Source organism: Cebus imitator, unplaced genomic scaffold (genome assembly GCF_001604975.1).
Source record: "Cebus imitator isolate Cc_AM_T3 unplaced genomic scaffold, Cebus_imitator-1.0 Scaffold12, whole genome shotgun sequence".
Classification (NCBI taxonomy): domain Eukaryota; kingdom Metazoa; phylum Chordata; class Mammalia; order Primates; family Cebidae; genus Cebus; species Cebus imitator.
The window spans coordinates 9,636,874-9,661,512 of NW_016107327.1; the positions used below are offsets into that span (position 1 = coordinate 9,636,874).

At 48.2% G+C, this 24,639-nt stretch overlaps 1 protein-coding gene, 2 long non-coding RNA genes and 1 other non-coding gene across 5 annotated transcripts in view; 3 read left to right on the top strand and 1 right to left on the bottom strand.

The window, feature by feature from the left end:
• GATA6 (GATA binding protein 6) overlaps positions 1 to 16,558 on the bottom strand; it is a 34,048-nt gene extending 17,490 nt beyond the window's left edge. The window contains exons 1-6 of one of the 2 annotated variants that reach the window (XM_017498788.2): positions 16,465 to 16,558; positions 13,884 to 15,046; positions 8,696 to 8,862; positions 4,252 to 4,377; positions 2,868 to 2,955; positions 2,669 to 2,772 (exon numbers count right to left, since the gene is read on the bottom strand). In XM_017498788.2, the coding sequence (XP_017354277.1) occupies positions 2,669 to 2,772; positions 2,868 to 2,955; positions 4,252 to 4,377; positions 8,696 to 8,862; positions 13,884 to 15,009 (1,611 nt within the window). In that variant the 5' untranslated portion in view covers positions 15,010 to 15,046; positions 16,465 to 16,558. Of the gene's footprint in view, positions 1 to 2,668; positions 2,773 to 2,867; positions 2,956 to 4,251; positions 4,378 to 8,695; positions 8,863 to 13,883; positions 15,047 to 15,793; positions 16,213 to 16,464 lie in introns of those variants that run through there. The other variant, XM_037728079.1, reaches the window with a different exon arrangement.
• LOC119467148 lies at positions 5,600 to 5,706 on the top strand. The gene has a single exon (XR_005195681.1). It is a non-coding gene; the product is annotated as a U6 spliceosomal RNA (small nuclear RNA).
• Positions 16,559 to 17,581: 1,023 nt separating the features above from the next.
• LOC108282791 lies at positions 17,582 to 19,316 on the top strand. Its single transcript, XR_001816589.2, has 2 exons — positions 17,582 to 17,969; positions 18,432 to 19,316. It is a non-coding gene; the product is annotated as an uncharacterized LOC108282791 (long non-coding RNA).
• A 1,249-nt stretch (positions 19,317 to 20,565) lies between these two features.
• Positions 20,566 to 20,921, top strand: LOC119467121. The gene is made up of 2 exons (XR_005195648.1): positions 20,566 to 20,685; positions 20,810 to 20,921. It is a non-coding gene; the product is annotated as an uncharacterized LOC119467121 (long non-coding RNA).
• The last annotated feature ends 3,718 nt before the right edge of the window (positions 20,922 to 24,639 follow it).

Genomic DNA, 24,639 nt, shown 5'->3' on the forward strand with positions numbered 1-24,639 from the left:
CAGCTCACATCAGCCACTCCCAGCTTCTCAGCCCCCGTGGAGGCTGCAGGGCTACCACAGGGATGGAAGCTTGCAGCTGAAGACCTAGTGTGTAAACCATTACTCTCCAACTCCATCCTTAACATCCTTGTTGCTTTCCTCCTGGCCTTTAGCAGGGAACTGATCAATCCTCCGAAAGGCACTGACCAGCAAGCCACCTCCATTTTCTAGATCCCTGGTGAGAGATCCCGGAACACGCCTGGGACCAGCGATGAACTTCCAAGTCCCTTCTTCTAGCCAGACCATGGATGGCCCTTTCACTGCCTTTTCACTCCTTTCCCTGGAGGGCAACTGATAGGACTTGCTAATAGCCAATTTTGAAATTTTACATCAGAAAATCACAAGAGCAAAACTGACTCCACCCACAATGGTTCCAAGTCCCGGAAGCCCATTGTTGGGTAAATATTGGCTGCAGTGCAATTTATCATCCAAATTAGGCTTTTTGTCAGCTGGAGTGTACCACCAACAGAAGTGACTTGGAACTGGCAGCAGTCCTCATTTTAGCTAAGAGAGAGGCTGCTCCCTCCTTGCTTTAGAAAACCAAATTGTTTTGCCTGTAGCTACATAATTGCTCCTGAGGACTAGGCCAGGCATGGTGGCTCCTGCCTGTAATCCTAGCACTTTGGGAGAACAAGGCGGGTGGATCACCTGAGGTCAGGAAATCGAGACCAGCCTGGCCAACAAAGTGAAATCCCGTCTCTACTAACAATACAAAAAAAATTCGCTGGATGAGGTGGTGTATGCCCATAATCCTAGCTTCTCGGGAGGCCAAGGTGGGAGGATTCCTTGAACCCAGGAGGTGGAGGTTGCAGAGAGCCGAGATCCCGCCACTGCACACTCCAGCCTGGGTGACAGCGGGACTCAGTCTCAAAAAAAAAAAAAAAAAAAAAAAAATTTTTTAAAAAAATTTTTTTTTTTTTTTTTTTTTTTTTTTGAGACGGAGTTTCGCTCTTGTTACCCAGGCTGGAGTGCAATGGCACGATCTCGGCTCACCGCAACCTCCGCCTCCCGGGTTCAGGCAATTCTCCTGCCTCAGCCTCCTGAGTAGCTGGGATTACAGGCACGCACCACCATGCCCAGCTAATTTTTTTGTAGTTTTAGTAGAGACGGGGTTTCACCATGTTGACCAGGATGGTCTCGATCTCTTGACCTCGTGATCCACCCGCCTCGGCCTCCCAAAGTGCTGGGATTACAGGCTTGAGCCACCGCGCCCGGCCTTAAAATAATTTTTAACATTTCCCAAGTAACATATTCTATTTGCCACTTTGGATCCTTAGTTACATCTAACCTGCCTGTAAAACACAACATGATAGCACGGAGTCCATCTTTATAAAGCCTAGAAACTTTCTTTACCGTGAGTCTGTAACAAAAACAACTACCCTTGTGAAACTGAAAAGGCGTTTTGTTTCATTACAGAAAAGGCTCAAAAGCATTTGGGTTGGAGGACAAATAAAACTATCAAATATAATTTTAAGCACAGTTTAAACATTTTGTTTTAAATATTTAATTTTTGTTTGTTAAAACCATGAAAAGATGGTGGAAAGAAACCAGATCTGTGGCTCCCAAACACCTCCAGGGCAGTAGTTCCAATGTCACCTGGGGCACGTGTTCAAAAACAGATATCCAAGCCCCACACCCAGAGACTCTGACTCGGAAAATCCAGGGTGGGGCCCAGGAATCTGTAGTATTTTAAAGTACCCCCAAATAATTTCAGGGTAAAACTAGATGTAGAAAACAATTACTAAGTAAATAGGCATTTAAATGCTGGTGTTTAGTTCTAATCTGGTCTCAGTATAGTCCCAAGAGGCATAAGGACACATTTTAGAGTCCTGCTTGCCGGAGGCCCTGCTTTGGAGCTCACTGAGGTCTGAGGGAAGGCCCTGTATTTTTTAAGAGCACTCCAAGTAAATTTGGGAAAGAGTAGGGTGGGAACATGCTCTTTACTGGAGGCAAACTGAATTTTGGTCACAGCTTTACAAACGCTAAGTCTGTGATCCTCATGAAGATCCAGTGAGAAGTGTCCACAGTGGCACAAACGGCTCCTAGGTTTTGTCATAGCTGAAATAAACCCCACTACAATTAAAGTGTCTTAGAAGGCAAGCTCTCCCACCAAGAACACAACTGGGCAAAGGAAATCAGTGAATACAGCAGCACATAACACTTTATGGTGATCTTTGCTTTGGGTGGATGATTTAAAAAAAGAATAAAAGCTTGAATTGATACGATAAACAAAAGCTACTTAAATGTTATGGGCACTGTAATCTATGAAACCACTGGCCTCATAGTTCTTCTGATCTACATTAGAAATACATAAATATATACATATTATATATAGCAACTCTGATAAAAACCTGGAAATAAAACAATTTAAAGCTCTTTAAACCAAAACCGCTTGCTTTTACTTGGGTCAATTTAACCATAAAAAATGATAGAGATCTTAATTAAGAGTACTTAAGTTTGTCATTTTGTTGACATTTAAATGTAATTTCCTCTAAAAACTATTCTTAGGTATCAACTAACTAAACTGAACTGTTGGTTTAGATTATTGTACTACCAGATAAGATAAAAATTGAGATAATTTACTAGAGAGAAACCCACTAATTTAGGAGTCTATGCTGTTTTAACTTACCCCTGAGGCTGTAGGTTGTGTTGTAGGGGAAGTATTTTTGCTGCAATCATCTGAGTTAGAAGAGGTGGAAGTTGGAGTCATAGGAATGGAATTATTGCTATTACCTGCAACAGTCAAAATTAACCTTATAAATATACATCTACTCTACTGTTAAGCTTGGCAAATACTTTACAATCAAATGGCATTTTATTATATTTACCAGAGCAAGTCTTTGATTTATTTATGTTTTTAGGCTTTCGTTTCCTGGTTTGAATTCCTTCTTTTTTCATAGCAAGTGGTCTGGGCACCTAAAAAATTTTCACATAGGCCATAAGTTTAATATTATATTGAAGAAACACCAAAGACCCAACATTGGTACCAAAAGCCCTCATTTAAACAAACTTGGCAGCGGGTGCAGGGGCTCATGCCTGTAATCCCAGCACTTTCAGAGGCCACAGCGGGTGGATCAACTGAGGTCAGGAGTTTGAAACCAGCCTGGCCAACATGGTGAAACTCCTTCTCTACTAAATATACAAATATTAGCTGGCTGCAGTGGCAGTCATTCCAGCTACTTGGAAGGCCGAGGCAGGAGAATCGCTTGAACCCAGGAGGTGGAGGTTGTAGTGAGCCAAGATCGTGCCACTGCACTTCAACCTGGGCAACAAAATCGAGACTCCATCTTAAAAAAAGAGGAAAAGAAAGGGACTTGGCATAAGTTTCAATCCAATTTTTATACACATTCAAAAGATCCCAAGTGCACAAAGACTACACTTTCCTCATCAAATGCAGAGATTCCTTGAGAAAGAATGAGATGATTTGCCAAGGAGAATTCCTTCAACTTAATGTTTATTGTTTGAAATGAGTAACTCTTCACTGAATAAGTATTATTTCAAAGAGATCATGTATTTCCTTCCTCCTACAGATGCAAGGTTATTTTTCTTTTTAAGATGGAAGTGTTTATAATATTTTCTGCAATCCTTTAAAATGAACTATGAAATATTTTAAACTACACTATTTTTTTTTCTTTTCTTTTTTTTCTTTTCAAAGACGGGGTTTCACCATGTTGGGCAGGCTGGTCTTGAACTCCCGACCTCAAGTGATCCGCCCGCCTTGGCCTCCAAAGTGCTTGGATTACAGGCGTGAGCCACTGCGCCCAACCTGACTATAACTATTAAATGTATTACTCCTTTGCACAATTGTCTGATTATATTCAAAATTTTTAAGAGATATAGACTGGTGATTGTGCATTTTTTATTGATTTCCTTAACTGTGGAGTTTTAAAAATGGTTACTAACATATTACCAATTCTAAATTGCACATTTTTCACATTTCTAAAATTGGAATGTGTCTTAAAGGACAATAGTTCAATTGGTGGCATTTTTTGTTTCCTACTGGTGCATAAGAGCTCATATTATAATACCACCTTCAGTTCAATAAAATGTACCCAGTATGTACACTGAATATATTAAACATATTCAGTAATAAATTACATGCATTCAAATTTTTCACTTGCATATCTTTCATTTGCTGATTTTTTTTTAACTGAAATCGCATCCAAACGAGATACTAAATGTATATGCAAGTAAGCAGAATACATGGCATACCCCATGGAGTTTCATGTAGAGTCCACAAGCATTGCACACGGGCTCCCCCTCAGCATTTCTGCGCCACAAGGTGGTAGTTGTGGTGTGACAGTTGGCACAGGACAATCCAAGCCGCCGCGATGAAGGCTAGAAGCAGTACAAGAACGTAAGTGGAAAAATCTAAGTCACGTATATACATATATATGTATGCTACATACATACATTAAGGTATTCTGTCCCTGTCATCAACAAGCATGTATCTGTTTTATTATAAATGAAACGGTCCTTGAGAAAAAACAATTGCAGTGTATTTAGGTTGACTTTTCCGAACCAAGAAACTTGAGGTTTGCATAGTGTGCTGGACCTTACAAGTTGGATTTGCCCCTCCAGTTAGCTTGTCTCCGTGGATTCAAGAATACCCGGAAGGGACTTCATGCATAGCTTTTACCAGAGCATAACAAGGAGAGTTTCACCCATAGTTTCTTCTCCAATTTAGAGTTTCCCAGTTACTACTGGCACCTTTTTTAGGGGAGTTAAAAGATTTCCTAAAAGTTGGACAAAAGGTTTTATATTTGAAACACACCAGAAGTAACACCACAACCAGACATTAACAAGCGAGTGCCCCCACCATACCACACCCCACCCCAACCGTGGACAGCAGTTGGTTGCACACTTTTGTCACAGGTCTGAGATTTAAGTCATGAAATGCAATCACAAGCCACTTGCCAATGTGCTAAATGGTTCTGGGCAGTCTCCACTTCTCCTAAAAACTGAGGATCATTAGGTCTACTTCTCAGACATATGTAAAAGAGTAAACCAGAAACTTTGAAAGGACCTATGTACATTAATGGAAATGGATTTCAGAAGAGGGATAAACGTTTTGTAAAAAAAGGAAATATATTTCAACACATTCCATAATAGCCATATGACTGCCTGCTGCCTACATTTTTGTTTTATCTGTGTTACAAAGTATACAAGCAAATTTTATGGCATTATCTTAATACTGCCATTGTCTCAGATGCAGTGATCCCAATACATTTGCCCTGTCAGTATAATTCTCAACTTTTGTTCATATAAAGGGTTAATTGGTATTACCAGGAAAGGTAAAAGGCCACCTGTCTGCCACTGTCACTCCCATGTCCATGTTTTCTTTAGGCCCATTACATCCTTAAAGGGAATTTATTTCCTCTAGATTACTACATGTTAATTATAAAGGATGAGAGTTTAAGCTAATATAATTTCCTACCCAGAATGGCAAAATATAAAACTTGTTTTTAAGCTACCAAGCTTAAATTTCCTTTTAAATGCTTTGAATTACTATACAAATTGTGACATGGCTTCAGTTAAAAATATATATATATATATATGGGTGCTTGCTTCAGCAGCACATATACTAAAATTGGAAGGATACAGAGAAGATTAGCATGACCCCTGTGAAAGAATGACACACAAATTCGTGAAGCTTTTCATATTAAAAAAAAAAATTAGAGAAAAATTCAGGACCAAACCAAGTTGAAAATTACAAAATTTGGGAAGTTAAGAAAATCAATGGTGAAGAATGAAGAACAGAAATGTAAATTGAGTATGTCTCAAATATTCACAGATTACTGGACGGAGACTTCCAAAACCTTTGCTGGCAAATTTAAAAGATAGAATTTGCATTTATAGTTCACATCCTGTTGCATTACTTTAGCACCATGCTTTACAGAGAAGTTATAGACACAAAGAGAAACTGGCAAACCTTTTAGCACTACAACATTTCTAAGAAGTCAGTGCTAAGAATCAGTTCGACTTTTAGTTGAAATGAGTACGCTTGGCTCACGGGAGAGCTACTTGGGAAGTTGCCTTTCTAAAATGACGACAAAATATTAACAAAATTTTACACATCAAGGCTTTTCTTTTTTCTTTCTTTGTGGTTAAAAGAAAATAATCTTCTAGCAAAGGACTCCTTTCCCTTCATAAATGCGAAATCAGTAAATGAGGGACAGGAAGGTTCACTTTATAAGCAAGCCATTTATGACAGTTTCCAGTGGAATTTGGAGCCAGTGTGAAGCAAACTTGTTATCAGAATTTGCCATTATAACAAAGGACTTTATGACTGTCAACTGCAGATCATAAGTGAAGCCAGTCCTCATAAACATGTGAAATGCAGGTGAATGGGTTATAAAAGTTCCTTGTAACAAGTGATCTCAGTCATATTCCTCACTGGCAAGGAATTCAAGTTACACCATAAATCTCTTATTTTGCAATGTATTGCAAGTTCAAATTCACAGTGATTGGTTCTATACTGCTGGCTAAACAAACTTGAGTTCAACATTCTGTTTCTGAGAACTAAGCAAGATCCATCAAAACCATAAATAAGAAGCCCAACAAGGAGACCTAATTGATAGTGACACACCCTTCAATTGGTATCATTTATAACCCATTTACAAAGCATATTTGCTGACCTTGGTTATAGCCAAGACACCTGCTAAGCACAAAGAAAACTAATTGATTCGGAAATGTTAAAGACTGTTCTTTTTTCCTCCTAAGTTATTTTTACTGGTACATGCACAAAACAAATGGCAGTATTTAAATGTTACTAGATCAAATTTATAATGCAACCGGAACCTAAATAGCTACTATTCCATCAAATTTTTGCTCAATCTCTAGAAAATGTTACCTTTGAGAGTTCAATTAGCTCAACGTGGCTTTCTAGAAAAATAAGTTTCATTGTTCATGTGTTGTCTATTATATCAAAACAAGGAACTTCTGTGGGATATTTTCCAGTTACTACTTTTACTTCTTTAATATGATGCATTTAAAGAAAATGAAACCCACAGAGAGTCACACTGCAGTTAAGGGTACCCTTTAAAGAAAATTGTAAGCTGTGGGAGGTTGTAACGAGTTTAAGGCATATACACTCATTAAATTAACCTTGGCCACTTTATTTTAAATGCATTAAAACAAAACCAACCATAAAACTAATTGCTTCTCTTTAAGGTGTCAGACTTACATTGTGATGCAATTTCACTCTAATCTATTTAACACAAACAACATGTGTAGCATTTGTTCCTGCTAATTAGAGTATAACAATTAAATAAATTACTGGGATACTTAAGACGTCTGGCATCTAACTGTAACATATTTAGCTTTAAAGGGTTATTAGATTATGAGTACTTCGCTAAACAAATGTTAGCCTTACAGTGGCGTTGGTGAAAGCTTTCCTTTGTTTTCTCTAACCATTACAGCAGTAAATACCTTCTCCTGCTAAGAAGCACACATAACAATGACAATACGAGATTAATCCCCGAAATCAGGATTCCCTTCCTTTAAAACGTGGTGGCCGCGCGCAGTAGCTCTTGCCCATAATCCCAGTACTTTGGGAGGCCGAGGCGGGCGGATCACCTGAGGTCGGGAGTTCGAGACCAATCTGTCCAACATGGAGAAACCCCGTCTCTACTAAAAATACAAAATTAGCCAGGGGTGGTGGCGCATGCCTGTAATCCCAGCTACACTGGAGGCTGAGACAGGAGAATCGCTTGAACCCGGGAGGCGGCGGTTGCGGTGAGCCGAAATGGTGACATTACACCCCAAGCTTGGGCAACAAGAGGGAAACTCCCTCTCAAAACAAAACAAAACAAAAAAAACACTAACAAACCAAAAAATAAAATTAAAAAACAAACAGACAACAATATGGTAAAACGTGTGCGAATCGGTGAAAACGCTCAACTTAAGAACTTACAAACCACAGTTTTCTCAAGTTCCACGAATTTCTCTGATTTCGAAACAACAAAAGTTAGAGCAAATAAATTTTCACCAGACTCAAGTGCAATCCACGATATGGAATTTGAGGATATTCCTGAGGATAAGAGGTAGAGGGACCAAGAAGGTGGAAAGGACAAAGTCAAAGGCACCCAAAAGAATGTGGCTGTGAGGAGGCGGGATGGTGGGTGGATTTATGACATTCTATTTGGGGGATGAATGGCATAAGTGAACATGGTTTTCAAGGATAAAATCTAAACCATACACAGTGAAAAACGTCTTCCTTCGCCCGGCTTCGGTAGGTGTTTTTCTCCCCGGGTTACCATCACCAATTTCTTGCCTATCTTACCAGAATTATTACAGTGTTTCGGCAAAGTACACCTAGAGGTAGATTTTTTTTCTTAAAACATGGTAATATTTTGCACCTTCCTTTTTTTGTTTTTGTCATTAGGGACGTCATTCCCAGCATGTAAATATGGGGAAAGGCTATCTTGGCTTCCCAGACTCCAGTTTCGGGATAACCTCCACTTGGGCGCCAGTGGGTGGGCGTTGGAACTGCCGGCACCGGATGGTACCGCTGAGTCCCCGCTCGGGTGGGACCGCGGAGACCGCACCTGTCCCCGGGGGTGACGCCCGAGGCTGGGCTATTTAGGGCGGGGCGGGCCAGGCCAGGAGCGCCCGGAGCCGGCCGCAAGCCAGGGGCAGGGTAGGTCACACTCACCACGCGCTTCTGTGGCTTAATGAGGGGCCGGCTGAGGCCGTTCATCTTGCTGTAGAGCCCGCAGGCGTTGCACAGGTAGTGGCCGGTGCCGTCCCGCCGCCACAGCGGCGTCTGGATGGAGCCGCAGTTCACGCACTCGCGGCTCTCGGACAAGTCCTCCAGCAAGTCTGCGGCGACAGCGGGGCGAAAGGCCGGTGAGGCCGCGCCGGGCCCTTCCCTCCCCGCGGCCCCCCGGAGATCCCGGCCCCCAGTCCCGGTGCCCGGCTTCCCGCGCCCTTCCGGGCTGCGCTTTTCTCCTTGGCCGCAAAGCCAGAAGCAGGGGTTTTGATTTCGTCATTATTGATCCTCTAACCCTCTGTCCAATACTTCTGCACCCCCAAGGCGCCTCAGTATTGACCCCGGAAAAGAGACGGTGCTGGAAGCAGTGGATCTCAGAGTCCGAGATGAGCGGTGGGGAGGTCGGCTTGAGTCCCCTGACTCCTACTCTCAAGCTGTCCCCGAACTTTTAAAGACTGAAATCCATCATCATTACCACACAGCAACACTGACCACTGACCACCGAGCCCCGCTGTAACCCACAAATATCCGGGGACACAGCGAGGCTGATAAAATTTACTTTTATCTCAAGTAATTTTAAAAAGTGTTTTCTACATCTACCACACATCCATATGTGCCTCTTCTCAATTAAAGATACACAAGTGAAATTAAAAGTACTATTCTTAGGCACCTACATTAGTTAGAAGCTAAGATTAGAAAATTACATCTTTTCAGGAGGAAAATGTACTAACATTAAGCACAGAGTTTAAGTTTTATTTTCATGCCACAAAAATCACATACTAAAATACCCTGATTTAGAAGTGGGCCCAACTGCTTCTATCTGCAAAATTTTTACAAGAGGTTGATACCTTACAGATTGAAAAAATTACCAATACCTTCCCAGTGGTCATTTCAAGTTATGCAATCCATTTAAAATCTGTTTGTTTTGCCAATTATTCTTTGGTTGGTTTTCAGAATTCACAATAATTTAAACCTGCTAATAAAAACAAATCTTAAGAGTAAATGTTGTAACATTTGTTACTTCTCAAGAGGGTTAAATATGGAATAAAGTATAGGCAAGAAAAAAAGAAAGTCTCCCATTGTTTACCGTTCTTTAGATTACAGAAGGTTTAAATGTTCCAGTTTTGCATTATTGACAAAGCATTTCTGAATCACATTTTAAAGTAAATAAACACTACATGTCATTGTTTTATCTGAAGATTGTGTGCTAGCGAAACCTTTTTGTTCTTTCTCATCCCTTTACAGCTTATTGCTTGTGTCTACCATCAACTGTGTGGTAACGATATTTAAATATGACTTTAGCATAAAAACTCCTTAATTCCATCAGTACTATTTACAAAACATGTCTCCTTTCTCATTTCATATTAAGTTTTAAAGAAACTATCAGTACTGGTCAGTAATGCAAAAAACAAAGTTTTAAAGAAACTAGCATCCTACAAAGTTCAAAGTTGTCATGGGGATACTGCAACTTACAACACATCACAAAGATTTATTCTTCTTTGCCCTAAAAGCCACTATTGACTACGGTAATCAGTAAAATGGTCAGGACTTCAAGGACACTGAAGTTAAACAAGGTATTTGTCTTTGTTGTTGACTTTAAAATGTTACCTATCAGAGCCCCTCTAGATAGAGGAGTGGGGCATTCCCTGGAAAACCCAGTCCTATGCCTGAGAACAATAAGAATCCTATTAGAAGACAGTGTGAACTCCCCAGGTAGAACTCTGAAAAGCCAAAGACAAAATTTAATTAGAAGTGCACGTTGGATAAATACAATCTAGTAAGGCTTTTTTTGTTTTTTGTGTTTTTTTGAGAAGGGGTCTTGCTTTGTCGCCCACGCTGGAGTGCAATGGTGCAGATCTCAGCTTACTGCAACCTTTGCCTCCCAGGTTCAAGTGATTCTCGTGCCTCCCGAGCGCTGGGATTACAGGTGAATGCCACCACGCCCAGCTAATTTTTGTATTTTTAGTGGAGGTGGGGTTTCACCATGTTGGTCAGGAACTCCTAACCTCAGGCCTCAGCCTCCCAAAGTGCTGGGATTACAGGCGTGAGCCACTGCACCCAGCCCAATCTAGGAAGCTTGCTTATTTTTAGTTAAATAAAAGCTCTCATTCCCTCCCTACCTCTTTCCCACACCCACCAGGCAGCTATAATCCTGTAGGTGATACACAAAAAAAAAAAAATGCTGTCTTTATAAAAGCTATAAGATCTGATCACCAAGTTTCCCCTTTTCAACTTGCCATTTCTCTCCTAACATGGCTGTTTGGGGTGTCGTTGGGGAGTGAGATTCAGGGGAGAAGGGCACCACCAACTGTCTTTCTCTGTGTGGTACCAGGACACAGGGAGTCAAACACAGTTCTACAGAAGTTTAAGGAGGGTGTAGGACCCAGGAAATAAAGGGAGTCCTCACACCCCTTTATTTCCTGGGTCCTACACCCTCCTAAGCTTCTGCAGAACTGTGTTTGACTCCTCAATTCACCTACCCAGTCAGCGAGAGGTGTATAGTGTGGGTTCCCAGAAGCCTCCAAATTCTGCGGGCTGATAAAGCTCAGCACTCAGGTTTTAGCCCTGGTGTTTAAAGTGTCTGCCTCCAAAAATGGTTTGTTCAAAAAAAAAAAAAAAAAAAAAAATCTGGTTGAAGAAACAGGAAATCTAGCTAGGAAGCCGGCCTCAGAATACCTGTGAGGACAAGCAAAGTTAGGGTCACTCACTCCCCACCCCTCACCCCAATACTGGCTTGGTCCCAGTCACTTCCTGCTTTCCTAAAAGACTCTATGCAAAAGCTGGGTGTTCCCAAGTCCCTACCCTTGTTTTTAAACATACTTTAAAAGATAGCAAATCTTCTGGGTCTACAGAAAATTTCTCTAACTGTGGTGTGCCCAGAAGATGAAAAAATTAGGAAAAGCATAGCCCGAATTTAAAACAAAAAGAAACATATTGGCTTGTCCGCAAGTGCCCCATACTGCGTCTAAAAGGATTTCTCCTACAGGACCAGTTACTGTAAACGTGTAGAGACTCTCTCTCAGTCATATGCAATGCTGGGAGATTGGGGGAAAGGAACCTGGAGATCAAGCTAAGGTGTGTCAAGAAATAAGCAGAGCTGCGGGTGCTGGCTCAAGCTGCAACCACCCTCACCCAACTCACACACCCTTGCACATTCCCTACAGAACTTTCTGACTGACAAAAGAAACTTCACACCCAACCACTGGCCCCGGAGAGATTCCCAGTCTTTCCGTCTCTCAGATCCTGGGAGCCAAGCATGGGTCCCTATGTAGCAGTAAGGATGAGAGCCCTCTACTCTCAAGTCCCAGACCAATGGTGCAAATCTCAACAGGTTCCCCGATCCCATTCCACACACCCATGGGAAAGATGGTCTCCTGGGCCAGCTTTGCAGCAGAAGCAAAAAGAGGGAATTTTGCTGGGCATGGTGGCTCAATGCCTATCATCCCAGCACTGTGGGAAGCTGAGGCGGGTCGATCACCTGAGGCGGGTCGATCACCTGAGGTCAAGAGTTCGAAATCTGCCTGACCAACATGTCAAAACCTACTAAAAATACAAAAATTAGCCAGGTGCGGTGGTGCGCACCTATAATCCCAGCTACTCAGGAGACTGAGGCAGAAGAATTGCTTGAACCCAGGAGGCGAAGGTTTTAGTGAGCCACTGCACTCCAGCCTGGGTAACAGAGAGAGACTATCTTAAAAAAAAAGGGAGGGTGGGAGAACTTTGAGACCAAGTCTTACAAAACTTGAAAGAGGGGAGAGAAAGAACTTGTTACCAAGATGTCTTGTTGTCTCCTTGCAAGGCAGCAGAAAGCTGTTCAAATCAGTTCCTTCACTTTCAAGCCTCTTGTATTTCGAGCACACAAGGTTGTGTCTCTTGTGTCTTTCGCACACAAGGCTGGGAATGTCTCACTTAACCTAAGGAATCTGCACCCCTAGAAGGACTGACTTGCTGTCCCTAAAGGTAGTAGGGAGGCTCCTACGAGAAGCACAGACCTGGGGTACACAAGACATCGGGGTAGGACTGTTTGGACTAACGTCCCTCCCTGCGCTCTGCCACCTCTGTGACACAAGGGGCCTCCCCCACACCTCCCTTCAAACAACAACAACAAAAAAAGTGCTGTTTCCTTAGAGGAAAGATTATCAAACAGGTGAAATATACAGTAAGAAGAGCCAGCTGAAAGCACCAAGGGCGCAGAACGTTGCAGCTGAGAAAAGGAGCCTAAACACCCCCTTCTGCTAGAGTAAACAAAACACTTTTCAAAATGAGGTACTTCCAGGTATTTTTTGACAATAACGTTTTCACGGTTTACCCCCTAATGGCTCCCAGACACAGGAATTAGAGTATGAGTCAAATTGGAAGCTGAAAAATTGGTGGGCTAAATTTTTAAGGAATAGGTGCCCCAGCTCCAGGACCCCCAGGTTGCAGCCTAGCCATGAGCGCACCAGTCCCAGACCAGGGTCCAGCTGATGCCAAGCCCAAGGGCCTATCCACCAGCTCTCCTTCAGGATGAAGTCACAAGTCTGGCCACTCCTCATTTTTTCTTTCCTTGTCTCCCTCGTGGGAGGGGAGATGCCAACTAGCTTCCCTAGGATATCTAAGTCCTTCTGTTGTGCTCTTCTTCTAAACACCCTTCTCTAGGAAAACACACGCACCCTTTGGAGAGTTCAACTGGGTGAGCCTGCATGTACATGTGTGCGTGTTTGGGGGTGGATCAAGGGCCTACCACTCTCCCAAACTTACCCCCATCGTGGAATTTCCTCCACTGGCCCAAAGTAGGGTCTGCGATGGGGCTCAAGCGCTGTTAGTTCCCTCCCAGCCTCTATTTTTCCCCAATAGCAGATGCCATTCACTAGTCATCAAGTCCCTGAGAACTTCTCCAAGGCACGAAGATGCAGATGTGCATTTGGTCTCTTCCGCGCGGAAAGGAACTTGGCACAACAGAATCGCCTCAGTGCCACCAGACTTTGATCACCCAGCCACAGGCCTGCAAACCTTCCTGGGACCAGGCCGACCTCCGCGCACTCGGACAAGAAAGTCCTGAAAACAGGGCCCAAGTGGAGTAGCTGCTCCGCGTCCCTCATGTGTCCCACCGCTTCGGACCCGCACTCCCACCCCGAGGCGCGACCCTTACCTGCGCTAGGGCCCCGGGGCACCGGGAGCGGGGCTCCGGCACGGCTCTGCAGGCTGTGCAGCACCGGGGTTTCGAAGGGTCCGGCGGGCCAGGCGGGCGTCAGCGGAGCCCCCACGTAGGGCGAGTAGGGGCTCGGATGGTGGTGGTGGTGGTGGTGGTACGTCCCGTTCAGCGGTCGCGCCGCCGACAGCGAGCTGTACTGGTGCTCGCGGCCGCCCATGGCCGCCAGGCTGCCGCCGCCGCCGCTCACGCCTCCCGCGCCCCCGCTGCTGGCCGCCGCGTAGGCTCCCGGCTCCCGCGCGGCGCCGTTGGCCATGGGCGGGCTGGGCGAGTAGGGGAAGCGCGCCGAGACGTGCGCCGCGGCCGAGCCAGCGCCGCCAGGCCCCGCAGCCCCGCCGCCCGCCGCGCCGCCTCCGCCGCCATATGGGGGGCTGTCGGCCGAGGCCTGGGGCCAGCCGGGGTGCGCGCCCGCGCCGCCTGCGTGGCTGGCTGGCCCGCTGCCGGAGCCCTGCAGGTGGTACGGCAGGCCGGGCAGCATGGAGCCCACGCGGGTGGTGGGCACGTAGACCGGGGAGCTGGCCGCCGCCGCGGCTGCTGCCGCCGCGGCCGCAGAGTGCACGAAGCCGCCTGGCGCGCCGTCGTAGGCGGCCGGACCCTGGCTGGAGAGGGCTGCGAGGGTCTGGTACATCTCCTCCGGCTGCTCGGGTGCGAAGGGGCTCAGCTTGGCGCCGCGGCTGGACCACAGCAGCTTACTGGCGGTCGCGGCCTGATCGAGGTCAGTGAACAGCAGCAGGTCCTCCCAGTTCGACAGGTTGCCCCCAGGGCCGGCGACCCCAGGCGCCGAAGGTCCGTGGGGAGCCCCGAAGGGATGCGAAGCGTAGGAGCTGAGCAGCAGCGAGCGGGCCGGGGGTCCTGCAGCTGCCTCCGCGTCGAGCTGAGGCGTTCCGCAGTTGCTGGCGCCGCCGGGACCCCGCTCCCCTCCCCGGGAGCAGGAGGAGGACGAGGAAGAGATGGGGGAAGGTGGCGTGGAGGGCTCCCGCGCTGGAAAGGCTCCGGAGTCGCCGGTGTCCGCAGTCGCGGCCCCGAAGCGCTTCGGCAGGCACCAGCCGCCGTCAGTCAAGGCCATCCACGGTCCCGCACCGCTCCAAGCTGACGTCTAGGTCCTGAGGCGGGGTGGGGGAGACGAGAACGGTAGGAGAGACACAGACGGGTTACCAAGAGCTTCGGCTGCACACCACCTCGCCTCCAATCCTTTTTCTAGTTCAAACGGGATCCACCTCCAATGGGATCTTTCAGAAGTCTAAGATCCCATTTGAGACTTCTCAAAGATCCCATTTCTGCCCGGGGCGTGAGGATTGGGAAGGGAGAGGCGAATGGAGCCTGCGCAGCCGCCACAGGGCCATGGAAAGACTGGGATACCAGCCCTCCTTCACAGGCACCGCTCTGGTCTCGCGCCCTAGCCGCCCACCCTCTCCGCCGCATCCTTTCTCCGTGCGCGCGCCAGACCTCAGGGGTGATCTGCAGAAGCTGGCTGAGGCTTTCTTTCCGCCCTAAAGTGTCTCCCCCGGGCTGATGACACACAAAAGAATTTAAGTAGCTGTGCCTGTCGCCAACGCCGCATCCCGCCTTTCTGCGGATGCCTCGGGGTGAGGGTTCCCCGCGGGAAAACGGTTCGCATAAGGAAGGCAAGCAACCTGTCCAGGAAAACGAAACCGCCGCGTTCTCCTGTACTGGCTCTCCCGGAGCTTTCCGGACTGCGCTGCGAGCCCCAGAGAGAAATGCAACTCGGCCCAGGGAAAGTGGGACGTCAGGGCGGGGACAGCAGCCGGGTCCTTCCTGGCAGAGGCAGTGCGGGGAGCTCGCGGGGCGGGAGTCGCCAACCCCACCGGTGTCCCCGCGGCCACCCACACCTTAGACACGGCCTGCGCCTGCTGCCACCAGCGCGAGCGCTCACGCCTGCCGAGCCACCCGGCCCTCCCCGCGGTCATCCCTAGCAGCAGAAAGGCCGGACCGTTCCGGAATCGGACGTAGCTGGGTGGAGCGGAGCGCAGAGAAAAGGAGGGGGGAACGCAAGGGGTTGGGGGGGCGTGAGACCGCCCCAGAGCCGAGGCGACCCCAAAGTTGAGAGCCGGAAGAATGACAGGGAAACTCGGAGAGAGTGGGGGAGGAAGGCGAAATGCAGCGGGGCTGGCCTACTCCAGGCTGCTCTTCCAAATCGCCTCGGCTCATCGGAGATTACCACACTAAAATTAATGCCCACACACAGACCTGGCTAGATAGCAAGAAAGAAGTTTCTCTGCCTGCCTGACTACCCGCTCCCGCCCCTTTGGGCTGAGATAACTCGGAGATAAGACTGCGCGCAGATAAGCGCTTTGAGGAGAGGAAAAGAGACTAGAAGTTGGTCCGCGGTGTCCCGAGTGCCTGGGAGCCACTATAGCCCGCCCGGAGGGGAGGAGGGAGACACCCTCGGAGCTGACTGCGGCCTGGAGAGGGCCGGAGAGCCAGAGGCCAAGGGGACCAGGAGAAGTAAGGGTGAAGGGGAGGGAAGCGGAGAGATCGCGTGAGGAGGAAGCAGCCGAACCTCGGGCTGTCGCTGCGCTTGGAGAACGGCGGCGGCGGAGGGTGCTCCCAGGCGCGGAGACAGGCCGAGGGCGCCAGCAGGCGAGCGCGAGTCCGGGGTCTGCGCCGCGCTGCTGGTGAATAAAAAGGAGAGAGGAGGCGCCTCTTACTGCTCTGCCGGAAAACTGCAGCCTGCGCTCCTGATTGGACTCACCGAGCCCTAAACAAACAGCGCTCGCCGAAGGGTGCCAGGCTGTGGGTCGGAACTGCGCTCCGCGAGCAGCTGGGCGCTGGAGGTGAAGAGGAGGAGGAGGGATCGAGGGGAGGAGAGAAAAGAGGGTGGGGAGGGGACGGCGAGGGGGAGGGGAGTGCGCCGCCCAGGCAGACAATGAGCGCCGCGCTGCCTGCGGGCGTGGGCTGAGCCCGGAGCTCTATCCCCGGAGTGAGGGCGAGTCCACCCGGGGGCGCTGAGCCCAGGGACGCCGGGGGAGGGGCGAGGGCCACAGAACCCCCAACCTGGCTGGCGACCCTCACCCACCCAGCGGCGGTGCACCCTCCTGCTCCCGCAGTCGCACACACACCCACACGAGGGAGGCGGAGGGAGCCTTGGCACAGGAGGAGTTGGCAGTGCACAGCCCCACTTCGACGCCACGGCGGGAGGGGCGCTCCAGCCCCTGGGTCAGTACGCCCCCAGAAGGAGGAGGGAACGTGCTGTGCGCCCCCCTACCCTCACCCCGCCTAGCCCCTTCACAGCAAATGAGCATTTTGCTCTACAGTTGTGTGAGACCGACCTTAAACTTTCTCCGACCCTATCTTGGGATGCCCTAGCACGGCTCAGGTGTTGGTGGCTGTCAATAACCTGGGTTCCAACAATCTGGAAAAGTAGGACCCAGTGCCCGGCTCCCTAGCTTTACTGCTCTTAAATATATAAATTCCCGGGAAGTTTCAGATACCTCACTATGGCATTCCCCAGCTGACCTCTGGGAACTTTTAACTTGGGTCGTTACAGAACGGTAGTCTACAGGGCGCTCAAAATGGGAAAGGGTTTCCACATCAGTCGCGTTCGAGGACGCTCTCCAACTTTTGATGTCCCATTTGCTCTGAGCTTTCCCCGGGGAGAGTTTCAGGTAAGTCGCAGATAAGTCATTGCGAAGAAGGGGTGTCGCCTTCCCTGGACCCAGCGCTAAATGCTGCTTCCCCACCCCCACGTTCATATACACACCCCCTTCTTCACTCCGTCCAAACGGTTATCACAACTCTGTACAAACTGATACGGTCCCTAGCGGGCAAAGGGACTGGAAATGAACGTCGCGGGGTTATCAGCGCCTATCTGTCAGCAGTGACTCGCGCGGCCGCAGGCTTGTCCGCTGCCGGAGCCGTGATATATGTCTCTCTCCCTTTCGCTCACAGAAAGGATTTCTTCCGACAGACGTGACCCCAGAAGGCGGCCGAGGGAAACTTTAGGACAAGAGGAGTTGTTTTTGTGATAATGCATTTTTAAACCCCACCCCCCCACACACACACAAGGTAAATCGAAGTAAATGATTTTCTAAAGGTCAGTCTCCCAGAAAGTGTTTAGGGTCTGGTTTTTTGTTTTGTTTTTACATTAGTGTTTTCCCGGTTAGGGAGGGAAAAGGAGGCTGTGCAGAGTTGAACTGGGGTGGGGAGGTGCGTTGTAAAGTATGGTTTCCAGAGATGGTGAGACCTCGTCGCTAAGCGTTGTTTCCTCTGCACGTAACTGTGAGTTGTGAACCTGTGGCTCCTGGGGAAACGGGGACGTGGGGACGTGGCCTGGCAGTGCGGGGGAGGGGGCAAGGAATTCAGGAAGTTAGCGATAATTCTTCTTTTTTCCTTCTTCGTTGTAAATTGCTACTAGACACTCCTGAATTTTAAATTGCTACCAAGAAGGTCCAGAAACCGTTCTCGTCGAATTTAGTCACTTTTATTGCATTCTACTTTGCCTCCCCCAATCATTTTGACGGCTCCCAGTTTCAGCGTGCCCGCATTTTGAAAAGGCTGAAGGTAGAAAACTCTGGAATGGAGAGGCTGGCGACTGGAGCAGAATCCAGGGGCTTTAAATTTTAACCTGAGTGCGATCGAATGTGCGACTTCCAGATGAGATAGCCAGGCGTCCGCCCAGCCACTCAACCCCTGCCAGGACTCGGAATGCCTTGCTTTTTAGTTCTTTTCGTGAGTTCCGACCAAATGTTTAAGTGGACTGGGTTTTGCAGAAGCTTATTTGTAAGCAGTGACGGAAATGTGTTGTGGACATTTGATTTCCTTTGATTTCAACGTTTTGAAATAATGTTTCTCAGGTTTGTTATTAAAAGCAATTTTTTAAAAATCATCTTATTTGCTAAAAATAAAACTCTTTGGCTCAGTTTGAGTCCAGGCTGTGAACGGCCTCCAACCCTGAGCCCCGAGGAGATCGAGCCCTGGCGCGAGCCTGATCCCTGTCCTGTGTGTTTCTTTGGTATTTGCAAGTACAAGGATGTCTGCACCGATATTCCTGGACACTGATACCCCCGGGGACCTGCTTTTGCCGCAGCTCCGCAGACGCAGCGGGAGGGCGCGCTGGCCCTGGCGCTGCTGGGACAGAGGTGAGCGGCGGGATGGACATTGACCGATTCGACAACGTTCGGGCTCTAAGGGCTCGGGAAGGGACCCGGCATTTTACCCTCCAGATTCCCTATCTATTTTTTAAAATAATGTTCAAAACAAATAAGAAAAATAAGTGATTGCTCCTTTTCATGGTCACAGATTGTATTTATTTTTTTAGACTGGTTTTCCAATCAAACGAGGGAATGGGTAGTGAATGCTGTTTTGGTTTTTTTTAATGTTGGTTAATTTAAAAATAAAACTTTTTAACTCGTACAGTTGATTCAGACAGAAACTCAGGCTTCCTGACCTCTCCAATGTGCCTTTTCCCCAGTGCATCTTTGGCGCTAGGGACCACACCGGGGAAGACAAGCATGCTTTCAAAGCCACTCCCATGAGCCCCAGGCCCGCGCGTGGAGCTTCCTGGGCGCGCCCCAGCTGGTCTGAAAAGCCAGCAAACTAGGAAGTTCGGAGGGAAGAAGTGAACCCCAAACAAGGGAGAACCCCAAGAGCTAGGAAGAAGACCCCCACTAGTGTCCAAGGTACGCGGACAAGCTCTTAAAAGTTCTTGTTTTCTTCACCGGTATTTTTTTCTTTTCTTTTCCTTCCTTTCCTTTCCCCCCCCCCCCTTTCACCCCGTCTGTCTCCTCTTTCGGGATTTGCTAATCTTGAACGAAGCTATTTATCTCAGGTCTATTTAGACCCAATGAGCGGCCCCTCCTGGGCGAGCGGTCCCAATTACCCTCACAGAGGGCTGATTCCTGGGCGCGACCTGTCCGCAGGGTTGATTTATTTGGGCCGCGCCATACCACGATTCACGATTCGAATCCACCCAGAACACTGCAGCCAGTTGGGCAGGGGGCAGGGGCTTGGCTGCCAAACGGGAAGGGTGTTTGAGGACCCAGTCGTGCGCCGCTTCCGGAGGAGCGGCGAGACCCGGGCAAGGACCGGAGTCTTCGCGCACCTCCACCCGCGCCAACTCACGCTCATTTTTACGACCCTGTCACAAAACTGGCTGCTCCAGCGATGTTTCATAAAGAAAAAGAATGCATTTCTGACTTAAAACATATTTTTAACTTAGATTTTTAACAGCTCAGATTTATAAGGCCTTCCCGCTTATACCATATTTCTTCCCGTCCCGGGGACGCTTCTACCCAAGGACCCGGGGTCACCTCCGAGCCCCCAACCCCTGCCAGCGCCCGGGCCCAGCGGCGGGGTCCGGGCGGCTTGTCACCTACTGCGTGGCCGTACTTGCACCGCAGGCCGTCGACCAGTCTGGCGGCGATTTTCTTTAATTCTCGGAAAACCAAAAACACTCTTTAGAAACGTCAGGTGGTGGCGGCGGAAGCTTGAAGGTCGCCCCCACCCCCTGCCCCGGCTCCCGCCGCCAGCCACTTAGGGAAGGGCCGCGCAGAGCCTGCGCCGGGGTCCCCGGGCGGGCGGAATAGAGGCCCCGCGCGCGGCGCAGGCCCTGCCCGGCCCTAAGGCCTCTCGCCCAGCGCAGCCCCCGGCCGACCCCCGCGCGCCGCTGGCGGCCGCCAGCACGGCGCGGAGGTGGGCTTACGGCGGCGGCGCAGGAGAGGTCACCGCGGTGGCATTCCTCTCCGCGCTGTTTACGTGACTTAATGTACTCGCTGCGCCGCGGGTAAGTTCGGGCCGCGATAAGGGGGCGGCCGGGGGAGGGTCGCCTTCCAAGCCCCTCGCCGGGCGCCTCCAGCCCTCCCCTCATCCATTAACCTTTTTACTTTCTTCTCCCCTCTCTCTCCAAGCCTGTTATCTAGGCCACCCAATGACCGACGAAAGATCTTCCCTCCCTGCTTCTCCCGTGGCCGCTTTAAACCAAATAAATTTAGCTATTAAGGGCCAAGATGTCTGACAAAAGATCGAAAGGTGTCTTTCCGTGATCGCTTAAAGAAGCAAAGGAGAAGCTCGCGGCTCCCAAATCCCGATAAAGAAATTCCGCGCCGGCGCCGGCCTCCCTCCCCGCGGCCTGGTTGCTCCCTGACGCCCTGAGACCCCGACTTCGGCGGCCCGCAGACCCCTGAGGGGCCGGGCGGGACATGTGGCCACCGCCCAGGGAAGGTGAAGTCCCCTGGGCTACGGGGCCAGGGAGTGACAAGGCCCTAGGGGACAGGGCGGACACTGGGGTCCCCGGGAGCTCTGGAGCTCCAGGTGGGAGCTGGGGATCCTGCACTTCGCAGAAAACCTAAACCGAGCTCAGGGGGCCAAAATTACCACCGTATTTTTATTATTTTCTGATGCTAAATAATAAAGATAAAACCAAACCGCCCCCACTTACCACTCCACTCCCTGTGGGTCTGCTAAGAGGCAGTGTGCTGCTCCACGTCGCTGGTCCTGGGGAGCAGCCATTCCTTTGAACCCCAGGCTGAAGGTGGTGGGTGGAATTGAGGCTGCCCGGGAGGGTGTGGACTCGCAGAGAAACGGCACGCAGGTGGGAGGCAGAGGTCCAATCATTCAGTCATCCTCGGCTTGGGTTTGGTTATGAAATGTGGTATTTATTATCATTATTAATTGCTGCTGGCACCACTACATAAAGCCTAAGGCTGCCAGCTGGGCTGAGGCCCTGTCCCTGGATCCCTTCCCTTTCACCAAAGGGTGATGGCAGGGAAGATCCAGTTTCCTGATCCTGGATACTAAAAAGTGGGCTTGGGGAGTCAGGTGTGACTTTTTGAAGTCTTCTCCTCCCTTCAAGTAAAAGGAGTCCATATTGCAGACCAGCATAAACCTTTTCGACCTCTGAAATAGGATAAGGAAGCGATGGGTGGGGGGTGGGGGGGTAGCTGCAGATGAGATCCCTTGGCTTCCCTGCAGGGGGCTTTCCTAAGTCTTCTGCCTCCCCTAATGTGTTCTCTAGCAGATGTTGGGGGCAGGACTCTCAATTCCAAAAGGCAGCCCCGGGTCTCCTGTCTGTCCCCTCACACTGGGTTGGGAAGTGGAAGATGCCCTTCTTTTCTTGTTAGCCCTTCCAAATAAGGTGAATGCCAAAAAACATCCATCCTATCTAATCCTTACCCCACCAGCCTCTGGGGAGGAGAAAAATCAGAGCATCAGAGGAAAAGGCAGTATTTCTGCTCCCAAGAAGGTGAAAGAGATGGAGAAATTTCCAACCCACTAGATAGGCAGGACCTAGGCTCTTCCTGGATTTTGCTGGTATCACAAGGTGTTCAGGCCATGCCAGTTCTAGGGCCTGGGTCCAGATATCACTATCCCTGGGCTGTCTCAGCCCAAAGAGCTTCCTGACTGTTCTATAGTTTGGTTTTTTGTTTTTTTGTTTTTTTGTTTTTTTTTTTCAAAACCAAAAAGTGTGGGACAGGGATTACTAAAAGGAAACAGGAAAAAGAAGGAAATCAGCTTTTGGAGACTCGCTAAATTACAAATGCCCCGCTTTGAGACAATCAAAAGGGCAAAAAGTGCCCAAGAAGCAAACAAATAAAAATTACTAACCAAAAATATGACCTCTCCATTCAGCTATGTTGCAAACATAGAGAGAATTAGGACCAAAGGATTGTCTACCAAGATGCAGACCTCCAGTTCCCTGACACTTGCCTAACGCATGCTGAGTATGCACTGCACAAGGAAGAAAGAGAAAAGTTAGCTCCTAGTTTTGAAGTGTTTACAGTCTAGAAAGTTGGCACCTCTGTAAAGCCAGTTAGGCAAAGTCCCACTTGCCAAGATGGAAGGAGATGGCTGAGTTTTTTTCCCTTCTCTAGAAAAGTATCCAAGTCCAGATTGTCCTCTAGGCGACCCAGCGGGTTTGGAAAGAAAGGAGTGGCTCATACACTGAGGAAATGTCTAGGAGCCAGTGGGCCTGAGCAGGACCCTGGGCCAGCCTGCCTGGGTTTCAATCCTGATGCCACCATTTACTAGCGGTGTGATCATGGCAAATAGTCCAATCTCTCTGTGCCACAGTTTCTTCATCTGCAAAATGAAGATAATAAAAGTATCTCCTCTACAGGATTGCTAAGAGGATGAAAAGATTTCTTACATGTAAACTGCTAATAGTACCTGGCACATAGTAAATGCTATATAAGTGTTATTACTAATATCTATATTGTAATAGACTTTCATATACTACACCAAATTTCGATTTCTCGTGTGACCCAACAGTCCCCAGGAGCGAAATTAATTCCCAGGAAAAAACTTATTTGAGCACTCATTCAACGTTGGGACCCGCAATTCACCAGAGGTCTCAAGCCTTTTCTATGTACCAGCAGTGAGGGCTTTATTTATTGCATTATGGTAGGAAAGGAGGTGAAGGGTGAGACAAACATAGGTTCTTTACTTGTCTTTGGCTCCTTTGAAGAGGAGACAGCCCTTGTTGTTCCCCTTGCAAATGCCAGCAACAGATTTTCTGTAATGCCTTCTACAGGACAAAGACAGTAATCTTGAGGCTCCTCCTCTGCTCCAACAAAAGAATCCCTGTCCTAAGCAGCACCCCTTCCCAGGAATCTCTTTCTGACAGTACACAGGAGTGAATTAACAGGCCACTAAGAAGGGCAACCTTGAGGACTGGCATTGGATATTAGCAGGGGAAAAAGAACTAATTAAAGTGACCTGATCATTTAACTTTAGACTTCTCTTATGCCTTTTACTGTTCAATTTGGTATTGCTATATATGCAAATTTATTATACTTTAATCACATGTTTTTTAGAAAGAAGAAAAAAAGATCTCTGAGAAGCTATGGAACACTTATTGATAGAGAAAAAAAATCTAGGTCACTCTAGTCATTTTTCAACTGATTTTCTGTTTTGTTTTGTTTTGTTTTTTGTTTCTTATAGCACTCTATCTTCTAAAAGAAGATCTAAACCTTCATAATGAAAACTTTAAAAAGGAATTTATGGGATAAAACAAAGAATACTGTTCTCAAGATAATATGACAGGGAAAGAGTTTTGTTTTTCAGGAGGCAAAGTCTGGAGGGAACATAAAAGTCTCCCATCCCTGCAGTTTTTCTGCCGTTTGTGCCCAGCGCCTGTTTTTCTCTTGTCTTTGACAGTTCTGATCTTCTCTATGTTTGATTTACTGAGTGCTGTCATTTCTCTGCTCTTTACTTTCACAATCACACATTCAAACCTGATAAAGTTCAAGACCCTGAATACTTGCAGCTCTCCCAGATTTACAGCCCTCCTGCTTCCCTCACCAACTCCGGCCAGCCATCCCAAGGCTGATTGAATCCTCATGGACAGAAACCTTTGGGGATCAGTGGAGAGCCAGAGAGTCCAAGAGGGCTGGGCCCAGGGGGAACATCAGCCCCTGTGTCAGCTCTGTTAACCACAGCAAGCCTGGGTGGGTTCCTTCCCCTCCAAAGTGGTCGTCACCATCCTCTTGGTTTTGTTCTCACTTCCAGCCTATAACCTGCCTGTGGGCAAGTACAGGAACTATAACTCACAAAACTTAGAATTGGTGAGAATTCAAGAGGCTGAGGTGGGATGATCGCTTGAGCCCAGGAGTTCAAGGCAACAGTGAGCTATAACCACATCACTGCACTCCAGCCTGGGCAACACATCAAAACTCCACCCTCTGTCAAAAAAAAAGAAAAAAAGAAAGAAAGAAAGAGAGAAAGAGAGAAAGAGAGAAAG